Source organism: Plecotus auritus, assembly GCF_963455305.1.
Source record: "Plecotus auritus genome assembly, chromosome: 1".
In the NCBI taxonomy this organism is placed as follows: Eukaryota; Metazoa; Chordata; class Mammalia; order Chiroptera; family Vespertilionidae; genus Plecotus; species Plecotus auritus.
The window spans coordinates 170,580,426-170,596,584 of record NC_137770.1 but is presented as its reverse complement, the minus strand read 5'-3'; the positions used below and the strand labels follow the sequence as shown (position 1 = coordinate 170,596,584).

At 42.2% G+C, this 16,159-nt stretch overlaps 1 protein-coding gene across 3 annotated transcripts in view; it reads right to left on the bottom strand.

Annotated features, from left to right (window-relative positions):
- PAPSS1 (3'-phosphoadenosine 5'-phosphosulfate synthase 1) overlaps positions 1 to 16,159 on the bottom strand; it is a 181,015-nt gene that overhangs the window by 56,682 nt on the left and 108,174 nt on the right. For all 3 annotated transcript variants that reach the window (XM_080642893.1, XM_080642892.1, XM_080642891.1), the window contains 3 exons: positions 9,971 to 10,084; positions 6,884 to 6,995; positions 5,133 to 5,338 (listed from right to left, as the gene is read on the bottom strand). In XM_080642893.1, the coding sequence (XP_080499019.1) occupies positions 5,133 to 5,338; positions 6,884 to 6,995; positions 9,971 to 10,084 (432 nt within the window). The remainder of the gene's footprint in view (positions 1 to 5,132; positions 5,339 to 6,883; positions 6,996 to 9,970; positions 10,085 to 16,159) is intronic.

Below are 16,159 nucleotides of genomic sequence, written 5' to 3'. Positions count from 1 at the left end.
CGAGAGTAGGACCGTGGCGGGGTGGTGGAGCAGGTGAGCAGGCAGCGCCAGGCCAAGGCGGGTGCGAGCAGGGGCCCGATCACACCGCTGATCGCCCTGCAGACTGCGACCAGTGGCAGCAGTGGGGGCCCAGCCCCAATCACTTGCCCCATAGGCGGGATGGTGGAGCAGGTGAAGGGGCGGCGCCAGGCCACAGAGGGATGCCAGGCAGGGCTGAGGGGCTGCGAGGCTGGGGGTGCGAGCTGGGGCCCAATCCATGCAGGCCACCCCAAGGAACCCCACCAATGCACCAATTTGTGCACTGGGCCTCTAGCATTCTTTAATTTCTCAAAGGACTTTTGAAACAACTATTTCATTTAAAAAGAAAGGGCAAACAAACCCAACATGAATAATTATGACTTTTAAGTAATAAAAACATTCTTTTCACTGTTGTTGTATGTTGATTAACAAAAATTTGTAATCCTGGATTAGCCCCTATTTTGTGCTCTCCAATCCTAAACTTTTGAGCAATTAAAGTAATGATGATAGAGTTGGGCACAGAGTCATGCCTTCCAATCTCCACACCACCTCAAATTTCTTATCTTCTCTTGTCCTCTTTCCCTGCATCAGGAAGAGGAGATGCTATTTCCTAGGACATGTCCCTCTCACAGAGCAGCTCAAGCTGGCCCTTCTCCCACGACTGCCGTTTATGCGCTAACAATGTTCCTGAACTGCTGCAGCCCCTTCCTACCTGGTCTTCCCCACTAGAAGGTCCATCCCCTCCCATCAGACCACGCATTCAATAAACATTTACTGAGTAACTGGTGTGTGCCAGGGGTTCCACCAGGCATTGGGAAATACAGCAGAAAACGAGAGAGAGAGAGAGAGAGAGAGAGAGAGAGAGAGAGAGAGAGAGAGAGAGAGAGAGAGATATCTTCCTGCAATGGAGCTTATGTCACATAAGGGAGACAGAGGAGCGATCAGAGAAATATCAGCTGGTACCGAATGTTAGAGAAAATAGAAAGGGTAATGGAACACAGTGCCCTGGGTGTACAGTGAGTAACTGCGAAAAAGGAGGCAGTGAAGGCTTCTCTGAGGAGGGTGACATTTAACTTGAGATGATGAAAAGGAAACAGCCATGGAGGGAAAGCATTTTAGGCAGAGGGATAGCAAGTACAAAGTCCTGGAGCAGCAAAAGGCTTTGTCTCTGAGGAACAGAAAGAAAGTTAATGTGGCTAGAAGGTCAGAAAAGGTGAAAGCAAGAACAGGATCAGAGGTAAGAGAGATCAGGAGCATCATGCGAGGCCACAGACAGGCACTTGGGTTTTATTCTAATTACTAGAGGCCCGGTGCACGAAATTCATGCACGAGGCTGTGTGTCCCTCAGCCCAGCCTGCACCCTCTCCAATCTGGGACCCCTTGAGGGATGTCTGACTGCCCGGTAGGATCAGGCCTAAACAGGCAGTCAGACATCCCTCTCACAATCCAGGACTGCTAGCTCCCAACTGCTCGCTGCCTGCCTTCCTGATTGCCCCTAACCTCTTCTGCCTGCCAGCCTGATCACCCCCTAACCACTCCCCTGCCAGCCTGATTGATGCCTAACTGCTCCCCTGCCAGCCTGATTGCCCCTAACTGCTTCTGCCTGCCAGCCTGATCACCCCCTAACCACTCCCCTGCCAGCCTGATTGATGCCTAACTGCTCCCCTGCCAGCCTGTTTGCCCCTAACTGCCCTCCCATGCAGGCCTGGTCACCTCTAACTGCCCTCCCCTGCAGGCCTGGTCACCTCTAACTGCCCTCCCCTGCAGGGCTGGGTACCCCCCAACTGCCCTTCCCTGCAGGCCCAGTCACCCACAACTTCCATCCTCTGCCGGCCTGGTCACCCCTAACTGCCCTCCCTTGCAGGCCTGGTCCCTCCCAACTGCCCTCCGCTGCTAGCCTGATCGCCCCCAACTGCCCTCCCTTGCAGGCCTGGTCCCTCCCAACTGCCATCCCCTGCTGGCCATCTTGTGGCGGCCATCTTGTGTCCACATGGGGGCAGGATCTTTGACCACATGGGGGCAGCCATCTTGTGTGTTGGAGTGATGGTCAATCTGCATATTACTCTTTTATTAGATAGGATAGAGGCCGGGTGCACGGGTGGGGGCCGGCTGGTTTGCCCTGAAGGGTGTCCCAGATCAGGGTGGGGGTTCCCATGGGGTGTGGGGCGGCCTGGGTGAGGGGCCTGTGGTGGTTTGCAGGCCGGCCACACCCCCTGGTGACCCAAGCGGAGGCCCTGGTATCTGGGATTTATTTATCTTCTATAATTGAAACTTTGTAGCCTTGAGCGGAGCCAAGCCTCCTGCTTGCTCTGTGGCCCCAGCCATTTTTGTTGGGATTTATGTATCTTCTATAATTGAAACTTTGTAGCCTTGAGTGGAGGCCTGGGCCGGCCAGGGTGTGTTGAAAACTTGGCTTCCTCCATTGCTGGGGAAACCCAAGCCTCCTGCTCACTCTGTGGCCGCAGCCATCTTGGTTGGGTTAATATGCATACTCGCTCCTGATTGGCTGGTGGGCGTGGCTTGTGGGTATAGCAGAATGATGGTTAATTTGCATATTACTCTTTTATTAGATAGGATAAGGAGCAGTTTACTGACAACTTTTAAAGGATTTACATTTGAGAAGACACACTCTACACTCTGGCTGCTTGAGGAGAATGGAAGGTAGTGGGCATGAGAGGAAACAGGACTCCAGCCAGGTGACGAGCACCAGCCTACCCTAGAAACTGGATAACTCGGGCGGTACCAGTGGGAGTGGAGCTGGGATGGGACATCCTGCACAAAACTGCTGGGCTAAGTTCCTCACAGCACTACCTGGTGATCCTCTCATGCCCAAACCTGCCTGCGACCTCTTCGTTTGTAGTAAGCATGCAGAGTAGTAAAAAGAACACAAAAGACCCAGGACAGACCTAACCCTGACTCAGGACTGCTGCCTCTGCAGCCCTGGGCAAGCGGAGCCCACTCCAAGGTTCTTCAGGTAAAGAAAAACACTGTCTACCTCACAGGGTCACTGAAAGGACCAACTAACAGAAATGTGGTGTGAGAAGCATAACTACATGTAAATTGTTATTATGACCGAACAAAGTCTTAACATTTCAGGGTAGAATGGTAAGCCCTCTATCCTCCCAAGGTCCTCTCTCCCACTGGACACCAGCTAGTTCTCAAACACTGAATTCTGCTCCACAAGCCTGGAGGGCCACAGCTCGCACAGTCCCCTCCTGTCCAAACCCTACTGCTGCCTGAAGGCTGCAGACCAGGTACCAACTAATACCAAGAAGTCTTACAGATCTTTCTTAAAAAATGTACAAAATATAAACAGTACTCAGATTTGTTGAGTGATTAAAAAACAAATGTTGCCCTACGCAGTTTGGCTCAGTGGATACAACATCGGACTGAAGGGTCCTGGGTTGCATTCCGATCATGGACACATACCTCAGTTGCAGGCTCGATCCCCGGCCCTTGTCGGGGGCCTTGCGGGAGGCAACCAATCAATGTGTCTCTCTGTGTCTATCTCTCCCCTCCCTACCACTTTTTATAAAAATCGAAATATCCTCAGGTGAGGATTAACAAAAAAATAAATAAATAAATGTATCTTCCATCAAATTCATATGAAAAGTACCCTCTAGTGCCCTAGCTGGTTTGGCTCAATGGATAGAGCGAGGGCCTGCGGACTGAAGGGTCCCTGGTTCGATTCTGGTCAAGGGCACATGCCTGGGTTGTGGGCTCGATCCCCAGTAGGGGGCATGCAGGAGGCAACCGATCCATGGTTCTCTTTCATCATTCATGTTTCTATCTCTCTCTCCCTCTCCCTTCCTCTCTGAAATCAATAAAAATAAATTTTTAAAAAATAAAAAATGAGATTTTTTAAGAGGAGTACATACAGTATAATTCCAGTTACATAAATTTCAAAATACACATGAAACCAAATTGTAGTATTCAGAGAAGCTTGTATGGAGTAAAAACTACAAATTAATACAAAAATGTGATTATATTTAAAACAGGATACTGGGTACTGGAGGTGCAGGGCAATGACCAAGAGGGATTGAAGGGGGTTTCTGGACCTAGATTGTTGTTACATATTCATTTTGTAATAAATCAAAAAAATGAGACATTAAAAAAAGTACCCTCTAGTGATACAGGCTACATAATATGTGAAGCTCACATACCAATAACCACTATCTGCTATGATTATGGAAGATGGCTTTGACACCCAAAGTGATCTAGATTAAAATCAGACCCTCATCCCACCTATTACCTGCATAACTTTGGTCGAGACATGTATCCCCTATAAGTCTCACTTTGTCCATATGTCCAAAGGACATGCCACCATCCTACAGGTGTGCTATGTGACTCAAAGAATTTACATGAGCATGTGTTGTAAGTCATGTCACTTGTTACTATTAACTGTAAAATTTAATTTTGAAGGAATGTCTGACGCCATCACTAGTTCAACCTCCTTATTTTCTAAGAAAATATATCCCATTTTTAAAAAGTTATCACTTTTTGTCCTTCATGAGACAATAAAGTAAGACTTAGCACATTTCCAATATCTAAATAGATGTTACAAAAATTTTCCAGATAAAGTTACTACAATTTCACTTAGTTTCTTTTAATGCTCAAAGTGTACTTTAAAACACCTAACAAGCAACAGAGGTTTTACTTCAATGAAAATATTTCACATATAAAGTACACAAGGCACTTTGGGGAGACTAATTATATTTCACTGCTTCCATACCGGAAACACAATGTTCAATTAAAAACCCAGACAAGATAAAACCATCCTGACCTCCCGTCCTACCTATAAGGACATGATTAACGTCTGTCCCACCACCAAAAGTAAGGAGCCCCGAGCATACAGACTGTGCTTGCGTGTCCAGCACCAGCATCTAGCTCGGTGCCTCGTGTACAGTAGATGCTTAAATCGTTACTGGACAAATATTTATCTGGACCAAGTGACAAGACCATATGCTCATCACACTAATCTAAGATCCAGTCTTGCTTCTGCAAAATATTAACAATTTCAATGGAACCACCAATATACAGGTAATGCCCACATTTTCAGCATAAACATTATTTGTAATAAATCAAGATAAAATACAGCAAAGTTTATACAGGACCTTGATGTAGGGGTGGTTCTTGCATGTCGTTCCCCACTGGCGGGCACAACGCTCCTCCTTCCTGTGCTCAAAAAACTCTGGATTGCGAAGAATAGCCACACGGCGGCCCTCGTACATCAGAGCAAATGCTGTACAGCCATCCAGCCTCTCTTTATCTTCATGAGTAGCTGACAGAACTATAGGCACTGACAAGTTAATGACACCCCCTGCAGGGCACAAAGGAACACACAGCTTGGATTACTCAACCGGCCTCACGTATCCACATCTCACTTCGGTGGACACTAATAATGTTGAACTGGTGCCTGGCACAGAAAATCAGGAGACGGAATAAGCAACAGAGGCTAAAAAACAGCAAAAATTAAGAAAATCAACAGTGTGTGTAGCAATACTCACAACAATTCATAAAACTGTCTTTTGGGGTGAAACTATGGGATACAATCACAGAGGTAAAAGAAACTGTTTAACAAGTAAAACTCGGCTGGTCAAGTTTAACATCACCAACAATATACTGAACACCCCCAATATATAAATGAGATAAAACAGTATGGTTCAGGGCCTTTTTAAAAAAAATTTAAATTCGTGCTGATAACTGCCTTTTGAGTGGCAAGTTGGTTAAGAATACTTGAATGTACATGGGTATCCTTGAGACAGAAAGACAAAAACACCCAAGCAGGTTTTTGTTACTTGGTTTTTAATCAGAATTGAACCCATGTCAGCTATCACTGGCCAGGACACAAAGGCAGTAGGTAATCAGTGCTCCTTTTAACTCAAAATGTGTCCCACTGAGACCAAAGGCACATTCTCAGTTCCCAACCTTTCAAGCTCCAAATGGTTTTTTTCCTACTCATCATGCACAGATTAGAAAAATAAAATGCACTCTCAAATTGCTATGTGGATCTTATTTACACACCAAATAGAAACCATACTTTTCTGGGAAATCATGGCATAACTTCTTTGATAACCACCACTATGTACAGTGCAAAATATTGCACCAAACCCAAGACTAAATCAATACTCAAGACACAGTCCACAAAGACTTTACTATTAGTTCCAAGGAAGAAAATCGAAGAGCAATATTTAATCCTTATGTTCTTGAGATAAAATTTATCTGGAAGAACAATTAGAAATTACATTTTCTAATATCTATTTTACTCCCCAGTTAAAAGAAGTCATAATACAGAAGGGCATGGTAGCAATTGAGGAGGGTTCTGTGACATGGAACAACAGTATTTTCTTTGAAATGGCAAATTAATATTACCAACAGTATACAACGTTTAAGGTAGCTGAATTATTATTACAATATATTGAACATCAATTTCTTTGAGTGTTTTAAAAGAACAGGAAGAACCATCCTTTCAACCACTTATTTCAAAACTCCTAAACTTGAACTCCCTGGCTCCCTACTAGAAGGCCTGGCTTAAGTAAGCACGGGCTTCCATATAGCAAAACTGAGTGTGTGCACAAAAATGATCAGGTGGCTATGGCACAGGGAAACTATTTGCTTTTGAAATTCTTTTCATCCCTAATCCTCAGGTTTTCCTTCTCCCCATGCAATAAATCACAATCAGCGAAACAAAAATGGAAAACAGATCTCACTATCCACTTAAAATGTCTAGTACTGATATAACTTAGTCTTAAAACACTACCTTCGTTAAGGTGGTACCACTACTTCCTATAAATAGTGATGAATCCCTATAACTGTGCAATATCTCTTCCACACTCTATGTACTACAGAATGCAAAATGTCTTACCATCCAGAAGACAATCAAAATGAAGACATTGCAAGTACTCCCTCTCTCGCATAAAGCCATTCAGTGGGGTGGCCCAACCTTCTGCCAAAACCTGCACCCACTGCATGTCCACCTAGTAAATGAGAAAGGAAAATTTTCTATATCATGTACTTGTGAACAAAAGCAGTAATGCCCTTTAGGAATTTAATTTTGAAAGTGATGGAAACAAATATCTCAAGAATGATTACAGATTTTACAAATCTAATAATTAAGGGCACTAGAAAAATACGCATTTTCCCGAGTAAGTTTAAATAACATTAGACTTGCAAACATTTCCAATAAGGAAAGCATCTCCTAAAGTGGTTCTCAAATGTTAATATATATAAGAAACTACTGGAAGGCTTGTTAAAATGAAGATGGCTCCACCCCCCAGTTTCCGATTCAGTCAGTTTGCTGTAGGGCCCAAGAATTTGTATTTTTAACAGTTTCCCAGAAAATGTTGACAATGATGTCTAAAAACTTCCCTCTAACAACCACTGTCCTAAACTAAAACTTCAGATAAAAATAGTCCTTCCCCAATAACAGAGCACCCTTCATTTTACAAAGATTTCTAGTATATCCCATTAGAACGTTAAAGAAATGATCATCTTTGTATCATTAAGGTAAGCTGGGTATGCTCATTTTTAACTGGTGCTGTATACATGTAACCGTGGTTCTCAAATGAGAAAAGATGAAGCACCTGGCCAAGTAAAATGTTGCTTACTATTTATTTCCAAAGTAGGTTGGCCAATGTGTCCCACTGAAAAATCAAATTCCTCTTCTTCAATTCAAAGGAAAAATTATATGCATGCACCAAATTAATTTCAAGTTTTCATTTTATTTGACAAAGGCCACTCTTTGTCTATAGTAGAATCCAATTCTAGAGGGTTTCTATTAGGCACTGAATGTGCCCCCTGAAAATCATGTCAAAGCCCTAACTCCCCGAAGTGAGTAGACATGGAGATAGGGCCTCTGAGGTCGTGACAATGGTCAAATAAGGTTATAAGGGTGGGTCTTAATCCAATAAGTGACCAGCCCTAATAAGAAGAGGAAACCAGAGTTCCCTCTCTCTACCCTTTGAGGACATGGCGAGAAGGCAGTTGTCCTTAAGCCATGAAGAGAGCCTCACCAGGAATAAATCAGCCAGCACCTAGATCTTGGACTTTCCCGCTGTTTAAGCCATTCGGTCTATCATATTTGTTAGGGCAGGCCAAGCTAATACACTATCTGACTTAGCATGAAGTTTTTAATTAATTATTTTTCATACTGATGTGCAGAGAACAAACCACTGTATTGAAGAAAAGTTTACATTCAGAAAAGGCTACTGTCCTTCTGGGTTGTCAAGTCTGACTGACCTGGATTCATGTCCATTCACTGTCATGCTTCGTGTGTGTGTGTGCATGCACACACACGCGTGCATGTGTTCATTCTGTGCAAAGTCATCAGTTCCTTTACAGTGTGTTTTGTCAGCTTCCTGAGTGGCTCTGCTCTCCGACTCCGAATGTTTGTATTCCCAGCATGCCTTGGCTTCTGGTCAGAGACCCAATCATGCAAGGCACATTGGATCATCTCCCATCAGTGATTTGAAAAACTATGTACTTGGAAAGTCTTTCTCCAAGCTCAGAGGTTTGGTTTTTCCTCTTTCTCCTTACTTTCAGATTTGGCACTTTGCTGGGTGTGTCAAATTTTTGCCATACTAAACGAAAGACTGGGAGATTCTACTTCCAGTCCAGGTTCTTATTCCTTAATCTCTGTTTTTATAGTATACCTAAAGGTAAGACTTAAATTCTCTAAAATTTGAAACTGATCTATCTATAATAATAAAAGCCTAAGCGACCATCGCAACCAAACGGACGATCAAACAGGCTTCATGGGGTGACTAGGACATCAGGGGGTTGGTGAGGGTCAACCAAATGACTGAGCAGCAGGCTGCATGGGGCGACCAGGCCGGCAGGGGGGGCAGTTCGGGGCAACCAGGCCAGCGGGGGCGGGGGGGGGGGGCAGTTAGGGGCGATCAGGCAGGCAGGCAGGTGAGCAGTTAGGAGCCAGTGGTCCAGGATTGTGAGAGGGATGTCCAACTGCCGATTTAGGCCCGATCCTGATCGGGCCTAAACTGGCAGTTGGACATCCCCCGAGGGGTCCCGGATTGGAGAAGGTGCAGGCTGGGCTGAGGGGACCTGCCCCCCCATGCACAAATTTTGTGCACTGGGCCTCTAGTATATATATAAAAGCCTAAGCAACCCTTATGACCGAATGACCAAAATGACCAATCGCTGTAACATGTACTGACCACCAGGGGGCAGATGCTCAATGCAGGAGCTGCCTCCTGGTGGTCAGTGCACTCCCACAGCCAACCTCCCGCAGCCCCTCCCCCCGGCTGGCCAACCTTCCACAGCCCCTCCCTAAGGCCAGCCAACCTCCTGCAGCCCCTCCTCCAGGCCGGCCAACCTCCGCAGTACCTCCCCGCAGCCGGCTGGCCCCCCAATATGTCTCAATCGCCGGCCAGGTTGAGGGACCCCAGCCATGCATGAATTCATGCACTGGGCCTCTAGTAAATTATAATTTCCACTGTCACCATATCTAGTTTAACTAAGCCCGTTTTTTTATTGGGAAAATACCCAATGATATCATTAAGAGTTAAGATATACAACAGAAATACTCTTAATAATATAAGAAAGGGAGACTCAGAGTTTTGGCAGGGGATTGGGAAACATGTTTAAAGAAAAAAATTTTCATTTTTTAAATTAATTAATTAACTTTAAATTAGTTATTGCAGATTAGTATTTCTTAACCTTTTAGAACCCAGTTCTGATAAGCCTAAAAATCTTACATAACCTTTGTTCTTTGATATTTAAAAATAAATATTATGACTAAAAGAAAATCAAAGCCATGATAATTTAGGGATATGGCTTTACAAATTAAAATTAAGCACATTTTCCACCCTGGAAATTGTGATACGCACCACAACTAACCATGCCCTCAAACACAACCATAAAACCACAAATTTTACAGACTACCAACTGTACATAAGGCCATAGTACTTGGTATGAAAAGTAACAAAGTACTTACTTTACTAATTTTCAATGCTGGTAGTGTTTCTGCATCTGTTTTTGCCAAATGAAGTTTATTTTCTGGCACATACAGTTCTTTTACTTCATAAGAGGCATCTACAGGTACAATATCCTATACAAAAACCAAAGTACAATAAACTGTTGAATTTTAGCATTCTTCAAGGTTACCTTAATGAAGAAAAATTAAAATTTCAAAATAAGACTTTTCAAAAGAGGTATAAAAGAGGGCTTTGAATGCTGTCCCTCCCTAATCAATTTTCCAAATGTCAGTTGGTCCACCCTCAAGCAGATAAAATCCCCATACAAGAAGTCACTATGCATAATGTCTCATTATCTAGTGAGAAAGAAATTCCTAGAACATACCATATACCTTCAAAATCAGGCAACTGCATAGAAGACATGACCTCAAAGAGGTAATGATAAAAAGAATTTGGAAACAAATCAAAAAAATCCACTTAAACATAACCATTATTATCCTTAACATGTCATGAGAACATGCCACTTAAAGACACCTTTTCAGTAATATGACACAGTGCTCCACCACTTTAGGGTTGAGAAACAGCACTTTTGATCCCATATGAAATGTAGTCTGGAAACTTTATGTAAACTCCAGGTACTCATTTATATAACACTAGAGGCCCAGTGCACAAAATTCATGCACTGGTAGGGTCCCTAGCAGTTGCCAGCTGCCGGATGGGTACTCCCTCCCTTCCCTGACCAGCCCTACCCCCTGGTCGAACTCCGGACAACTCCCAGTCAAGGGGACAATTTGCATACTACCCTTTTATTATATAGGATAGGATTGGGATGGTCTTTAGGCTCATTTATCCTGCAAGAACACATGTGTAATTACTACAACATGGACACTCATATGCTGCTCACAGGTGATCATTACAAAGCTTGGTCACATTTGCCATACTCCTGGGAATAATTACTAAATGTATGTAATTACTTTACATTTTTTAAGCCAAATCTATCAAGTAACATTGATAAGCATATAAAACTGGCACTGATTAAAAGCTTTTCATACATTTATCTCATCTGAGCAATACTTTGTTATTGAAAAGAAACTAGGTAATTCTCAAGAGAATGATAAGACAAGCCATTGGCAAGGAGAAAGTATTTGCAAAATGTTATACAAAATATACAAAGAACTCTTAAAACTGAACAATAAGAAAACCCATTTAAAAAAACTGGGCCAAATATCAGAACAGACACCTCCCCAAACAAGATATACACTAACAAATAAGCATTTGAAACAATACTCTACATCATATGTCATCAGGCAAATTAAATTTAAAACAAAGAGATACCACTACAGCCATATTAGAATGGCCAAAATCCAAAACACTGACAATACTAAAAACTAGTGAGAATACAGACCAACAGAAACTGTCATTGCTGATAGGAATGCCAAATGATAGACCCGGTGTAAGACAATTTGGTGGTTCCTTACAAAACTAAATTACTCTTATCATACAATCCAGCAATTGTGCTCCTTGGTATTTACCAAAATAAGTTGAAAACTTATGTCCACACAAAAACATGCACACAAATGTTGATAGCAGCCTTATTCATAATTGTCAACACTTGAAACAACCGAGAAGTCCTTCAGCAGATGAATGAATAAACTGTGATACATCCAGACAATGGAACATTACTCAGCATTAAGAAGCAATGAGCTAGGCAGCCGTGAAAAAACATGCTGGAAACTTAAGTGCATATCCTATATAATAAAGAGGTAACATGCAAATGGTCATTACACCGTGACGCATAACGACCGATCACCAGGAGGGTAGGGCAGGGAGCTACAAGGGGCGGGGCAGCGGGGGGTGTGGGGGAGAGCTACAGCCGCAGGGCGGCCAGCTGAGGCAAGCAGTAGCGAGCTACTCGTGTGCGCAGGGCCACTAGTTACTAAGTAAAAGAAGATAATCTAAAAAGGCTACATACTGTATACTTCTAACTATGTGACATTCTGGAAAAGGCAAAACTCCGAAGGTAGTAAAAAAGATCAGTGGTTGCCAGGGTTGGGGACAAGGGGAGGGTGGAGGGCAAGATGAATAGGCAGAGCACTGAGGATTTTTTAGGGCAGTGAAATGATTCTGTGTGATACTACAATGGCGAATACATGTCATCGTACATTTGTCAAAACCCACAGGATGTACAACCCTAATGTACACTGTAAGTTATGGGTGACAATGATGTGTCAATGAGGTTCATCAACTGTAACAAATGTACCACTCTGGTGAGAGAGGTTGACAGCAGGAGGCATGCATGGTGGGAGGGAAGCAGGGGGCATATGGGAACTCATTCTCTGTACTTTCCACTCAATTTTGCTGTGAACCTATAACTGCCCTTTAAAGTCCATTAAAAAAAAAACATTAACAAAAAGTTATTCAAAATAAATATTAATGGAAAAACAGGTTTTTTAACGACACTCCCTACTATTTTTCCTAAGGAATATGTTCGAGAAGAAACTTCAACTTATATTTGGACTTACATTACTATCTATGTAGAGAAAAAAGCAGGGTCAGATCTGCATATCAAAGCTAGATAACCTCATGAAAGGTATGGGTGCCACTACTCAAGCAATCCCTGAGGGTTCTGAGAATCTAGAAACAATTATTCTATGATATAGTTTAACTCTGGCTAAATCATGTGCCAAAATCAGGCCACTCCTCTGGGTAAATTCTGGTGTTTCTCATCATAAACCCAAGATTAAATAAGAATAATAAACATGAAGGGGGAAAAAAAAGAAAGAATAAAATTAAAAGAGAAGAAATAAGGAAACACTGTTTGCTGCCACATCAAGTTCAGCCAATAGATTGCTCCTGGAGTGTAGACATGAAGGGCACTTTCTGGAGGCTGCTTAGTCACTTGAATGCCCGCCCCACTGCTAACAGGAGGAAAGTGGAAACGTGTGTGTGTGTGTGTGTGTGTGTGTGTGTGTGAGAGAGAGAGAGAGAGAGAGAGAGAGAGAGAGAGAGAGAGAGAGAGAGAGAAAGAGAGGGAGAGAGGGAGGGAGGGAGGGAGGGAGGGAGGGAGGGAGGGAGGGAGGGAGGGAAGGAGGGAAGGAGGGAGGGAGGGGGAGGAGGAGAGGGAGAGGAGGAGGGGGAGAGGGAGAGAGAGAGAAACCCTGCACAGCACAGGACACTTCATTAACCTTCTAGACAAGGGGTGGGGAACCATTTTTCCTGCCAAGGGACATTTAGATATTTATATCACTCATGGGCCATACAAAATTATCAACTTAAAAATTAGCCTGCTGTATTTGGTCAAATATTCATTTAACTCACCCCTAATGCCTTGACAGGGCCAGACTAAATGATTTCCTGGGCCTTATATGGCCCAAGGATGGGACATTCCCTACGCCTGTTCTAGAGCCTCTTTTGCAATTAAGCATCCAGCAGGTACCCACAGCTGAAGGTGTTTATTATCTCTACTGATGGTAAGACTATGTCAGGGCATTAAAGAACACTGGAGAAGGAAGAAAGCTTCCATCAGCTGCCTCTATCTTCTCCTTGTAGATATAAATACCATACAACTTCGGATGAATGAGACGTATCATTTCCAATGAACCAAGGTAAAGAGGACATGTCTTAAGTTTTACTGAGAGGGTCACTTCATTGTGCACTCGAAGAGAAAATTACATATAGAAAAGACTCTTCCTTCTATCTAACAAGAGAAACAGATTAACTTAATCTAGTCCATTCTGTACTTCTAACTCCAGGAATCATTTTAATATGTTTATTAAATATAATACATTAATACATGCACTTTAATGCACTTAATACATTTTTAAGTAAAAAATAGCAGTAAAAAATTGGAAATGAGAAAAACACATTACCTTGTACATGGTTATCATTATCATTTCTACATATTCCCTTCCAACTGTTTTTGCCCATAGGCACATTACAGGACAATTAATTGTTTCAGCAGTCTGTATAAAGCCTATTACTTCATCAACTACAAAATAAAAATTCAGAATCAACTTTTCCTGGAAGAATAATGTAATGTGCATTAAGTGAACTGCACACACACCCTATATGTTCAATTAGCTTTTTGGATCTGTAAAGCTCTCATAGATGTCATGAAACATACACATTTTCCCAGCTGCAAAACAAAGAACTAATATCCTCCAGACTAGAAACAAATGCTAAAATTTACTTAAGTTACATGTAAAAGTCTGACATTCATTAGGACTTTTATGAGGAAGAGGATGGCAAAACGAAATTGAACTTAAATATTTACATTATTCACAAAACATTAGGGACACACCATCTTCAAAACTAAAAAGAGATTCAAGAAAGCCATAGGGGTCTGCAGGCCAGTTATTCCTGATGTTTGTATCTAAGATCTGAGTTCAGATTCTAACAGCGCAACCCTGAACAGGTTACCTAACATCTCGAACCTGCCTCCTTCTCAGTGGTTTAAAAATATTTATTGATTTCTTTCTGTCAGGGCCATAGTGAGAATTAAATGACTACAGTATCTGAACTGCAGGGTTAATATTTACTGAATGCATTCTATAATAGCAGTGTTGTCCTAGGAGCTTCATATGAATTAATGCATTTAATCTCCATACACCTCTACCTATGACAGTAGAAGAAACTATCGCTATTCTACATTTTTACAGATGGGGACACTGAAGCTCAGGAGAAAGGTTAGTAACTTGTCCCAAATTCCTGCTATATTGTCTTCCACCACAGTTAACACACTATAAATACTCAATAAATAGTTATTGTAGTTTGCTACATGCCAGACACAGTCCTAAGCACTGGACACATATTAGCTCATAGAATCGTCAGTACAATTCTGAGACAGGCAGGCGCTATTATTGTTTCCCATTTACAGAACAGAGAATTAAAGCTACAGAAAGAAGGTTATTATCCGAGGTGTACAGTTAATTGGTAAGTGTTGGAACTGAGGTCCCAGTACTATTCTCCTCAAAAAAAAAATGTCCAAAACAAACAAAAACCCATTACTGTTTCTCCCATAAAAACTAAATTATAAAACATTTTCTCTCACAAGGTGTTCTTGATTTATTTCCATGAGTTCATTTATAATTCCCAGGGTTTCTGGTCAGCACGTGATATTTGTGTCAATAAAGTTCTTGACAAAAAGTAAAGATATTTCAACATTTCAGTTAGGCCTAAACATTTCTATGTGAATGACTTTCAACCAGCTTTTTCAAATCCCATCATTGTAAATAAAATGAAAACCTCCATTCCAACCACTCTAGTCCCCTTAGAAATTTGAAACCATAATCCAGCCTGGGAACAAATGACACAGGGCCTCCAGGGAAGAGAAGCATTTCATTCTCAACGACAATGATACGACAACTCTGCATAAAGCTTCCGTTGCCATCCCTGAATCCTGTAAGGCTGGAATACCTTTTTGATGTTGTGCTGGGGATTGCCTACTCTCCCTCTCCTCCACATCTACCATTGATAACTGTCAACAATCTTGGGGGGTCAGAGAACCGAATCTTTTGATCTTAGTTGGACGCCACAGGGCATTTTTGGCTGGTTTCCTAAACCGGCATCACTAGGTTCAGGTCACAAATACTGATGAAGAGCAGCATACATGGTGCTCTATGTGATGCCCCTCGTGCCTGGGTCTGTACTCCCGGCCTCCACCCTGGAATCACCCTCTCCAGAACGCCACAACTTGTGAAGGCCCACCAGGCATGTGAATCAATTCCCTCTGAAGAGATGTTCAAAGTAGGAACTGAGAACTAACAAATTTATACACAATCCTGTCTTGTTTCCTTCCAACCATACCCAGAGTTAAAAAGCAAAGGTATAAATAATTTATGAGCAAATCTAAGTGTCTCCAAGAGAATTACTTTGAACATGAAAGGGTAGCACTTATACTATTAATCCAACCAAATTAATGTGTTAGTGTTTTGTGCACAAATAAAGCATAGTTTTAGCATGAAAACAGCTTTAGTAATGTCCTGCTTTATATGTATAAACATAGATGCTATAATCACTTTGTTTTCAATAAAGAGAAAATGTTTTCCTATTTTTGAGTCAAAATAATCTTTTCATTACAAGCATTTCACAAAATTCTTCTTTTCAAAATTCACACCCAGCAATATTTTTAAATGAATTTTAGCCTCACAACTTAGACACAAAATTCTTCTAATGCCTAACCAATGCCAAAGTAAAAGTTCAAAAGGTTG